Raw genomic sequence first — 12,225 nt, forward strand, 5'->3', positions numbered from 1 at the left:
TAACTGGCCTAGTCTCATGGTAAGTCAGAAGAGACCGTCGTACTGAGTAAAGGATCACTCTCAGACCAGTCGCAATGAGTTTGCTTGACAAATCACATAAGAATCCTAACCCAATGCCTTCCCAGGTAGGAATTCATCAGCACAAGGGCCGTCCTGGTCATAGAGAGCCCTTACTAGATTATCCTTAGTATGGAGAGATTTCCAAGACCACTCCTCTTTGGATAAGGACATTTGACATCGTGATAACAGTTCCTATAACTTTCTTGAAGGTACAGATCTAGTGAGAGATTTTGGAATAGGATCCAGCCTAAAAAGCTAGGATTTCCTACCTGGAGGAACTATTGACGCCCTCATTTTATCAGGGCAAATTTAGGACAAAACAGTCTCATAAGAGTAATTCCCCCCTCCCCTACTATTGAGTTGGGGGGGAAGGGTCTCCCTTAATAGTCTTGAGGTTATCCTCGCAATACCAAAGAAGAGAGCTCTAGTTAGGGAGCTAATTATCTTTACTCTGGCCTTCTACCTTCAAGCAAGATAAGCCCACAGGCAGAGCTTTGCCATACCTGGGATCTTAATACATGAAGGCTATATTTCCCGTAACAATCTTATTCTCCTTTTAGTATGCGAACCAGATCTGAAGAGTTCGTCATCAGGAGCTTTGGCGAGCTCACCTCCCAGAATCTGGAGAGGAGTAAAACACTCCATCAACAACTTTCACAAACTTTTCTCAAAGCCTAGGAAAAACCAAATTCTCTGACACACTTGCCTACGGAGACTGAGAGCTTCCTCTGGTGATTGGAGATAAGTTCTCCGTCCTGAACAAGAACTCCCTGGTAACGGAGAACTAACACGAAATCTACTAACTTTAGGGGTCAGGGTCACCAGGGATTCCCCCCTCCAATTCCAAGGCATCAGAAATTACCACCTGCCCCGGCCTCTTGACTCAATGAATTATCCAGACTTAGACTAGAAGACCCCAGGTAAGCTCTTTCACAACATGGTCCCTCAAAGGGTTTCCTGATCACACGAATAACTAGATAGTTTGTGCTGTAGAGCTGTGCGAGTTTCTGATAGAATAGATATCCTGGACAGATTGCTCCCATCCCCTTTTTCTTTGTGTTCAGAGCTCTGACCGCTCTGGAAAAAGGTAGTCGTGGACTCCCCATATCTCTCAGTATATCATATTAGAAGATCCTTTGCATCCCCAGGGGAAGCATCACTATGGACCCTCCCTTGAGCATATGATTTAGATGGATTCCCCACAGCCTTTTAATGTTCAGCAATATCACTTGGTTACAGTAGCCTCTGTAACCATTTTGTATTTTCCTTTACAGGATGACCCTATGGAGAAGTGCGGAGCGATGTTCTGCAACCACAAGGGGAAAGACTTCTGTGGCCACACGATGTGCAGGACTCATGCCCCCTGCTGCATCTTCACAGGAGCCCTAAAATATTGGGACCCGAAGGGTTGCACCACCTGCTCAACCCTGCTGGCCAATGGCTTCGGCAAAGCTCCCCTAGTTACCCTAGAGGCTAGGGATACAGCGAGGGACACCCTTCGCAAATGGGTAAGAGGGTTCCAAAAGAACTATCCAGGACCTTACCTACCCAATGACTCCCTGAGGTGCCTACTGTTCCCCAAGGCTCTGCCGAGTGCGGTGTCCCAGGAACAGCTCCAGTCCCCCTTTGTCCAACTGAAGATTGACTCAGACATTAACAAGACCCTAGAGGGTATGGACATCCACCAAGAGAGGAAGGCCCTAGAGGGTATGGACATCCACCAAGAGAGGATGTCAGAAGCGTCCACCAACACTGAACAGGACCTACTACAAGGTGGCCTTGAAGAGAATATGGACCATCCCCAAGTGGAGGAAGAAGAATCCCTACCAACGGCAACAGATGACCTATGCCGTCAACATCCTCTGCCCCAACTCCACAACCTATAGCTCAGGCTAATGCGAGCGAAGAGATTCTTACATCTCTACAACGTTTGATGGAGTCATTCCAACTGGAACAAAAACGATGCAGGAATCGTTTAGGGAACAGCAAAGGATGATGCAGGAGAATATCGACCGTATCGGAACCACTAGGGGCACTTCTAAGAAGCCTCATAGAGTGTTAGATCTCTCACATTGCTCCAAATCCAATCCCTGGAGGTACGCGGAGCATATGCCAATGATGAATGGGAAACTGTCAGTTTCCGAGAAGTTGGGGGCCAGACAGATAGAAGACCTTGATTTCTGGCCTAACTTTTCTGCTTATTCAAAGTGCTATGTGAGACTGTGGGACGAAAATGTGGCCCGAGAGGAAGCGGTCCCCAAAGAGGTCATCGTGTTTGAACACGACAAGGCGCAAGCCATCCTCCTGAAGACCCTGAAGGGAGCTGGATATACTAACTCCAAAGTCTCAGCACTGAGCAAGAAACACCCCGCCTTTCTTGCACCTTCCTCCATCTCTTTCCCCTTTATAGAGAAAGCACTAGACTTTGCCATCAAGGCTGTCGGTGAGGGAAAACCCAGCCCGACTCTAGAGGAATGCAAGCCATTCTCTCTAGCATCGGCCACCTGTGAAGAGAAATGGAAGGATGTCCAAACCTTCTCCGTCTCCAAGTTAGACCCAGAGATCACATGACAACAGTTCAATGAGAACCTTCCGAAGTTGCCAGACCATCTTCTGAGGAAGGAATAGGAGTCGAAGGAGAGACTTGCGGCTTCTCTCTCTCATCAGAACTGCTTAGAACTAAGTGCAGGTCAACATAATGCCCCAGAAATCTTCCTCTTCCTGGCTAAGTCTCACATGGGTGCCCTTGTGAAAGACCTATACGCTTTCCTTAGAGCGAGGAAAGCTTGCAGAGAGTTCGTCTTGGTTTCAGCAACCATCAGGCACGAACCAAGGAAGCTGATTACCTCGAGTATCTGGGGTAAAGACCTCTTTCCACAGGAACTGGTCCAAGAGGTCATCATGAGGGCAGCAACGGAGAACAGGAACCTTCTCCAAAAGTGGGGCATGTCCTCAAAAAGGAAATATTCTTCGGAAGGAGGTCCCCAGCCCAAGAACAAAAGGGTGAAGAGACCACGAAGACCGGCACAAATTCCCGCCATGATTATGAGCACGATGCCTCAGACCACCTTCCAGATGGTCCCTCAACAATTGGTAGCCCAGTCACCAGTGTTCAACCTTATCTTTGAGAGGCAGTCAACTTCCTTTCACCCCAGTCAGAAAGGAAAAGGTCCTAAGAGAAGTTCTCCAGGAGGTAACTTCTCTCGAGGCCGAGGACGACATGGTCGCAGAAACAAATCCGCAGAACCCCCCAAGCAATGAGGGATTCCAGATAGGGGGCAGACTACATCACTTTCGCGATCACTGGAGCTTCGATCCCTGGGCCCACAGCCTAATCACGAATGGACTCGGGTGGAAATGGAGCAGAATTCCACCCCGTTTTCCAGAATTCTTCTAACACACTGCCCCCTTGTTGGAAGAATATACCTCAGAACTCTTGAACAAGAAGGTGATAAAGAAAGCGAAGTCCATCAAGTTTAAGGGAAGGCTGTTTTGTGTTCCCAAGAAAGACTCAGACAAACTCAGTGTCATTCTAGACTTGTCTCCACTCAACAAATTCATTGAGAACAACAAGTTTCGGATGCTTACTTTGCAACACATAAGGACCCTTCTGCCAAAAGGGCCGTTCATGGTCCCAATAGACCTAGCAGACGCTTACTGGCATCTCCCGAGGAGTCTCCCTTTCTCCTCCTACCTAGGATTCAAACTACAGAAGTTTGTCTTCAGAGCAATGCCCTTCGACCTGAACACAGCTCCAAGGATATTCACGAAGCTGGCAGACACAATCGTCCAACAGCTACGCACCGAAGGTGCTCAAGTGGTAGCATATGTAGACGACTGGTTGGTATGGGCAGCATCCAAGATTACTTGTCTGCAAGTAGCCCAAAAAGTTATCCAGTTTTTGGAACACCTGGGCTTCAAGATTAACCCCAAGAAGTCTCGTCTCACTCTAGCTCAACAGTTCCAGTGGCTAGGAATCCAATGGAACTTTAAGTCACACCACCTCTCCATTCCATCCAAGAAGAGGAGAGAAATAGCGGGATCTGTCAGGAGACTAATTAGTCACAAGAGGATTTCAAGACGCCAACAGGAAACAGTATTGGGCTCCCTTCAGTTTGCAGCAGTGACAGACCCTGTGCTAAGGGCACGTTTGAAAGATGCGTCAGGAGTCTGAAGGAAATACGCATCAAATGCTTGAAGAGCTCAACTAAGGTTGACCCCAGCCTTGTTGCGCACGCAATTAAAGCCGTGGTCAACAGCCAAGAGCCTAGTGTGGATAATTCCCCTGCAACCACAGCAACCATCAGTGGTGATACACACGGATGCCTCCTTGGAAGGATGGGGAGGTCTTCCCACGACAAGAAAGTGCAAGGGAATCAGTCGCGCTAGTTCAAAACATTTCATATCAACATTTTGGAAGCTATGGCAGTATTCCTAACGTTGAAGAGACTATCCCCTCGCAGATCAATCCACATCAGATTGGTCCTGGACAACGAGGTGGTAGTAAAGTGTCTAAATCGACAAGGCTCGAGATCACCCCATATCAACCATGTGATGTTAGCCATATTCTACCTGGCAAGGAGGAAGAGATGGCACCTATCAGCAGTTCACTTACAAGGGATCCGCAATGTGACGGCGGACGCTCTATCCATGCGAAAGCCCATAGAGACAGAATGGTCCCTAGACGCAGACTCATTCTCCTTCATCTCGGAAAAAGTCCCAGAACTACAGATCGACCTAATCGCAACAAGTGACAACAAGAAACTATCTCGTTATGTAGCCCCATACATGAACCCTCAAGCAGAAGCGATGGATGCCATGTCCTTCGACTGGAACAGGTGGAATCGCATTTACCTGTTACCACCAGCCAATCTCCTGCTAAGAGTCCTCTACAAGCTAAGATCCTTCAGAGGGCCAACAGCAGTAGTAGCCCCCAAGTGGCCCAAAAGCAATTGGTTTCCTCTAGTCCTAAAGTTGAAACTAAAGCTGTTTCCTCTGGCCAAATCCAGTGCTGTCTCAACTGGTCCCGAAATCGACTGTCTACGCTTCATCCTCGCGAACCAACAACCTACATCTCGTGATTTTCTCGTCCTAGCAGCAAACAAAAAGTTTTGAATCTCGAAGGATAAAGTTGACTTCATCGAGGAGCACAAGTCAAGTTTGACTAGGAGGCAATACGAATCGTCATGGAAGAAATGGGTGTCCTTTGTGAAAGCAAGGAAACCGACAGAGGTATCGATAGATTTCTGTCTTGCATTCTTCATACACCTCCACGAACAAGGCCTGGCCTCTACTACAATTACTTCTTGTAAATCGGCACTGGCTAGACCACTTCTGTACACTTTTGAGGTGGACCTCTCGGGTGAAATCTTTAATAAGATCCCAAAAGCATGCGCTAGGCTCAAGCCTGCAGCCCCACTAAAGCCCATCACGGGGTCTTTGGACAAAGTCTTGCACTATGCTTTGAACCTGGACAATGAGGACTGTACTCTAAAGAATTTAACACAGAAAGTCATTTTTCTGTTCCCAATAGCCTCAGGGGCTAGAGTTAGTGAAATAGTGGCCTTATCCAGAAACAAAGGCCATGTTCAGTTCCTGGATTTAGGAGAACTGAACCTTTTTCCTGATCCTGCCTTCTTGCCAAGAACGAGCTACCCACCAAGAGCTGGGGTCCTTGGAGAATCTGCCTATTGAAGGAAGATGCCTCTGTGCCCAGTAGAGTGTCTAAGGTTCTATCTTCGAAGAACTTTAAACTTCAAGGGAGGACAGCTCTTTAGAGGCGAAACTTCGGGATCAAACCTATCTTTAAGACAACTGAGAGCGAAGCTCACCTACTTTATTCGCAGAGCGGATCCTGACAGTACACCCGCTGGTCGCGATCTGAGGAAAGTTGCCTCTTCGTTGAACTTCTTTCAACATAGGGACTTTGAGAGACTCCGCTCATACACTGGGTGGAGATCATCCAGGGTCTTCTACAAACATTACACGAAGTAAGTACATGAGATAAAACACTTTGTGGTGGCGGCGGGTAATGTGATGAAACCCGTCGTCTAGTGCTGCGTTGAACAGTGGACTGTTTTGGGACTTTACAGTCCATCAGGTGCATGGGTATACCTACCCACTAGTGCAGATCACAACTATGGTTGACCTATTTTTCTGTGTAGGTGCATATCTGATCAATACACCAGTGCCGAGTAAACGTTTGCGTTACGGTGTTGATGCATTTCCGAACATCTGACATATGTCAGATAGATTTGGTTTCACATCTACATTGAGTGGCATTATTCTGATAATGTATTTGTATATTTTTTCTACACGAGAAAATATGTGTTTGATTTTGTTGCAATGCTGGATCAGATTCATACTTTGTTGTAACTACCTTTGATAATTTCGTTGGATAATAGAATACTTAACCGTATTTGCGTCTTATTACTGCTCCCTCAGTTATAAGCTATTAAAGTACGCTAGAGTTTCACTAAAACCCCTGTATGGGGTTTAGATCCTTGAAATCACAATAATGCTTTCTAGAAGAATAAAACTTACATTCTTAAGGTAAGTAAAAAGGTAGGCTTCAATGTTTCCCTTTTTGTTCCAACGGAAATACAAACCTTGAAGCCTTATTGTCGATATTGACATTTCCCTGCCGGGGGCAGGAGGCACTAAACCAGCTCCAGGTTTAGTGGACGTGACAGATCTCTGGAATTTCACATATATTTCTAGTAGACCAGATAAGGAAATTTATTCAAGGGGGAAGGCACATGCACAAACCCACAGCTGATAATAATTTCAAGACAATTCTCTAGTATACTTCCATCAGCATGTCATGGCCTGAGCCCAAAAAATGGATTTTGATCAAAGTGAAAAATATATTTTTGGGTGAGAGGACCATGTCGTCCTGATAGAACCCACCCTTTTGCTGATCCCTCCCAAAATTACTTTATCGGTGGCTATTTCCGCTTAACGCCAAGAATAGGAATGGCGTTGCAGTAGTAGTAGGGAAAGAGATCCACCGGGTACCTAGAACGGCACCCCCTTTCTTCTACCACTCTTCCTCCTTACATCGAAGCGTTAAATCTATTCGGGGTGAAGATTGCCATGTGTCGTATCATGAATATGTCCCCTGATATTATGCTATATCCTTTATTGGATACTCACACCAGGAGTTGGAATCCTGGTGACCTTTGGTTTAATTCTCTGGGAGTATCACTGTAGCAAATATCCCTTAGAGGGCTACCTATAGGAATCCTTCCATCAGGAAGACATGACCCTCTCACCCAAAAATAGATTTTTTACTTTGATCAAAATCCGTTTATAGAGAGAGGGAGAGGGAGAGGGAGAGGGAGAGGGAGAGGGAGAGGGAGAGGGAGAGGGAGAGGGAGAGAGAGAGAGAGAGGGGGTTCAATTTCCATTCTTTAGAATATCTTTGGCTGGAAGTGTATAGAATTTGATATTATCCCAAATTTGTGTTTAAATGTATTAAAGTTGGTGATTTTACCCCAAATTTTGAAAGAAATGTTTCAAATTTGGGACTTTTTATCACAGTTTCTTTGCAATATCCCTATTATTCATGGTAGCAGAGTTGCTCTATTAAAAAGCAAATGTTCTCATACAGCAAACTTTTTATAGTGAGTAGGGCATGAGTTCTTGTTCGATAAAGGAAATTAGTATAAAAAAGACAAATATGAAGGATAGAAATCAGTCGAACTAGTTTTCTTCTGAAAAGTGTTTAAAGTTATTTGATGAATACATAAACTAACAAATGGAAGAAGTGTGCAGGGTTCCCTACCATGCTAAAAGAAAGTCCAGAAAACTTTACTTTTTAAAGTAATGTTTTCTTTACTTAGCTGCACACTACCTTCCTTTTCAATTAAGGTTGATAATTGAAGGAGAGAGGAAGGAAGTCAGCCAGGTGTTGAAAAAGAGAATGAGTGGTTTTGCAACAAAGCCTACTAATGAAATGGATATTCTATATAAACTTTATGAGAGAGAGAGAGAGAGAGTGATTGATTGATTGATTGATTGATTGATTGATTGATTGATTGATTGATTGATTGATTGATTGATTGATTGATTGATTGATTGATTGATTTTCATTTTTTTATTTTAGGGATTTTATTCTGTACAGTTTGGTGTACATATGCGTAGTAATGGAAAGATGACAAGAAAAAAAATGGTAAAGAAAAAAAGAAACTCTGTAGCTGTTGTAGAATAAAGTGCACCTAAACTTTACAAGAAAAAATAAGCATAAAGATAACAATGATGAAGAGAGAGAGAGAGTAAGAGAGAGAGAGTAAGAGAGAGAGAGAGATTTTTTCTGTACAGTTTGGTGTACACTACATATTTGTAGTGGTGAAGAGATCACAAGAAAAACAATGGTAAAGAAAAAAGGAACTCTGTTGTTGTTTGTTAAAGTGCACCCAAACTTTACAAGAAAAAATAAGTATAATGATTACAATGATGAATAATATATAGAAAAGAATATGAATCATTATAAACTTATGAACTAATTTTGTATACGATACATTAGCCCATAATTACTATCTATGTTTTGCAGGTGTACATTGGAAGAAAGGTACAAGTAAAGGGAATGCACTTTACTGTAAAATCTTTGTTTTGGTGGGAATTAAATGGAAGTAGCAGCTTAAATGGACATTTGTCTTAAGTTTTGAATATATTACAAATCAATATACTTTTATTTTGCAAGAATTTCTGAAGTACAATATTTTCTCATTTAAAGATAGCATATCTTTTTATTATTATTATTAACTGCTAAGCTAGTTGGAAAAGCAAGATGCTATAAGCCCAGGGTCCCCAACAGGGCAAATAGCCCAGTAAGGAAAGAAACAAGGAAAAATTAAATCTTTTAAAAACAGTAAAATTAAAATAAATATTTTCTATAGAAACTATAGATACTTTAACAAAACAAGAGTAAGAGAAACTAGATAGAACAGTGTACCCGAGTGTACCCTCAAGCAAGAGAACTCTAACCCAAGACAGTGGAAGACCATGGTACAGAAGCTATGGCACTACCCAAGACTAGAGAACGATGGTTTGATTTTGGAGTGTCCTTCTCCTAGAAGAGCTACTTACCATAGCTAAAGAGTCTCCTCTACCCTTACCAAGAGGAAAGTAGCCACTGAACAATTACAGTGCAGTAGTTAATCCCTTGAAGAAGAATTGTTTGGTAATCTCAGTGTTGTTAGGTGTATGAGGACAGAAAAGAATCTGTAAATAATAGGCCAGACTATTCTGTGTATGTGTAGGCAAAGGGAAAGAACCATAACCAGTGAGAAGGATCCAATGTTGTAATGTCTGGCCAGTCAAAGGACCCCATAACTCTCTAGCAGTAGTATCTCAATGGGCGGATGGTGCCTTGGCCAACCTACTACCTTGATAGGCATTGAAGATAGAGAGAGTTTCATTAGCTGAAAAACTTGAATTATTGACAGTTTTATAGCCTTAGAGTACTACCAAAAATAAACATACATGTACTGTACACCATAAACTTAGTTTCTTAAATTTCATTGCCGGTTCTTTACTGAAACATTGAAGTTTTTTGTGTATTATTACTCTGATTTCATGTACAAAGATCAATTTACAGTATGTTCTCAGAATTTTCTTATTGTACTCTGCCATATGTAGGCTACATATAATGCTTGATGCCTAGCCTAACTGATGTTGGACTTTTGAACAAATTAACTTACAGGAAAGCTCTCAGAATAGAATTTGTTCAGTAGTTAAAGCGTATCTGTATAATTATACATTGTTTGTGATGATACAGAAAATATTGCTTCATTGATTTATGGTTACATTACTATCTTATAAAACTCCATGAGCATAGTACAGTAGTCATTCAAATAGGATTTTATCATGCATTACTGTTAAATGTAGATAGGTAATTTTTTGTTTCTTATGCTGCTTGAATAGGTATCTCAATTATCGTGGTTGGAACGTAGAGCTGCAGCAACGCTTTTTGGTGAAGTTCCATCATCAAACTTTGAAGAGGCTCTCCAGCATTTCCAAGCAGCTGAAGAACTAAGAGCCTCTGGATGGAAGGAAAATCGTCTCTTTATTGCAAAATGTTACATCCAGTTAAGCAACTACAGTGCTGCAGCATCATGGTTGAACAGAGCATTTGAGGCCCCAATTATTTCACCAGATGTAAGTTTTATTCATTTTGTAGTTGATAAAGTTAATCAAGTATGATTATTTTATAGTCTGTTATTAATCTTTATTGTTATATTGTCAACGATATTAATTATACTAGAATTATTAAATGCACTTAGTTTGTTCATATATATTTTATTCCGTAGAATATACAGGTATATTAGTCTCAATTTTTCTTCTGTATAGCAAGCTGATTCTATCTTTTTCAGGTTTAACACTCTTAAGTGTCTTTTGCCAAGTTTTTTGTAGTCTTCAGGATTGTTTAAATCTATTATACCTCTGCCATCAGCTGAGTTGACTTTAAAGTTCCTATATTTAAACATTGTAAGCTATGTTAGATACTGTGAAATTGATGTTATTCACAGCATTGTAAAGCACCGGTAATATATTGGGAACCTTTGTTAAATCTTTAAAAGTGAAATGGAATTTAACTTTGAGAATTAGATAAAACATGACTAAACAGATGTTGCATTGATTATTGCAGTTCTTTTTATCATATGCAAATCTGGTGGGTACTAATCTTAATAGATTCATAGTAAATTATAGGAATAGAGTTAAACTCCAGCAAGATTAATACCATTGTTTAGATACTGTAATCCTGTACTATGGTCTTGATGGGTCTTACTTTTGCCACAAATGTTGAGGAGACAAGCTTTATAAGTAGGTGTAAGCGGGGCTTTGCAAGCATCAGCATGCATGAAGATGTGTATTGCTGTGTAGGTCTTTCGGTATATGCTGCTTTGCTGGGGTCCTGTAAGTTTGACGGCAGGGGTTAAATTATCCCCACAACGTGACAGGCGCTTAAGATTATCCACAGGGACAAGTAACTGGTTGTAGTAGACCATTTCAGCCACTTAGACATCTATGGTGCCCTTCAGAGTGGTCTTCAGTCCAAGGAAGACCCAGGGAAGTTTTGCAAAACCAACCATAGTTGTTGCAATGGGACATCAAAGATGTTTGGAGGTTACAATGGAAATGTTCCACCATTCTTTTGGTTTCAGGACTGTAAGCGGTAGTCTGATGTATAGTGATGCAGAAAAGATCCCTAGTGATGTCCATAACTGAGAGGTAAAAGTGACACCCCTGTCAGAAGTAATATGTACTGGGATGCGGAATCTTGCTATCCATCCAGAAAGTAAGGCAGCAGTACATGAGGCAGGTGTTGCATCTCACATGGGAATAAATTTAGGCCAGCGAGTGGAGTGATCAATGACTGTAAAAAGGTAACTATGTTCTCGTGATGTGGATAAGGGGCCAACCATGTTAGTGTGAATGTAAGAAAAAGAACACTAAGGTTGATGAAAAGTGCCCACACCCAAATCTGTGTGTCAATGCACCTTAGAAGTTTGATGTGAAATACATGTGTGGACCCAATTCTTGGCCTCTTTAGTAGTCCCTTGTCATATGAACTTCAACTTAAGTAGCTGTGCAAAAGATTGCCATGAGAGGTGTGAGAGACCATTGATTAATTGAAAATCCTGTCGGTGCATAGAGGCACGTATCAACAGGCGTGGTCTACCACTACTAACGTCACAGGGGGTTAGCGCCGGAGTCATCAAGGGTAACGTCTTCCCAACCGAGAGACGTGCATTATGTCCTGCTGGTTTGGCACTTGCAGTTCTTTTATTAGACTGCCAAGGCTTTGTAATTTATTCCCAGGTGTATGTTGGTCAGCATATTTCTGGAGAAGGCTTTAGCAGTGGGGTTCAGTTTACAAAGATATGTTAAATGATACAGCTGTATTTAGAAATGCCAGAGAAGTGTTGGGATTGTTTGGCAGAGCAGGTGTCAGAATGTCGAGTAAAGGCATACACAAGGAGCCGTGTGCGGACAATTAGCCGACAGACAATTGACCGACAGGACAATTGGTCGATAAGACAATTGGCCGATAAGACAATTGGCCGACAGACAATTGGCCGACAGTACAATTGAAAAACCATTAAAAAGAAGACAAAAACATAGACTCTTGATTAAAGTAAAAATGAAAACTTACACAAA

The 12,225-nt window shown here is 42.2% G+C and overlaps 1 protein-coding gene across 6 annotated transcripts in view; it reads left to right on the forward strand.

Annotated features, from left to right (window-relative positions):
* The window catches only part of LOC137650113 (regulator of microtubule dynamics protein 1-like), a 314,670-nt gene that overhangs the window by 240,990 nt on the left and 61,455 nt on the right, over positions 1–12,225 (forward strand). For all 6 annotated transcript variants that reach the window (XR_011045912.1, XR_011045913.1, XR_011045914.1 and 3 more), the window contains one exon: positions 9,988–10,221. Coding sequence is in view for 2 of the 6 variants with exons in the window: in XM_068383241.1 (XP_068239342.1) it covers positions 9,988–10,221 (234 nt within the window). In the remaining 4 variants the exon portion in view is untranslated. The remainder of the gene's footprint in view (positions 1–9,987; positions 10,222–12,225) is intronic.

Source organism: Palaemon carinicauda, chromosome 11 (assembly GCF_036898095.1).
Source record: "Palaemon carinicauda isolate YSFRI2023 chromosome 11, ASM3689809v2, whole genome shotgun sequence".
Classification (NCBI taxonomy): domain Eukaryota; kingdom Metazoa; phylum Arthropoda; class Malacostraca; order Decapoda; family Palaemonidae; genus Palaemon; species Palaemon carinicauda.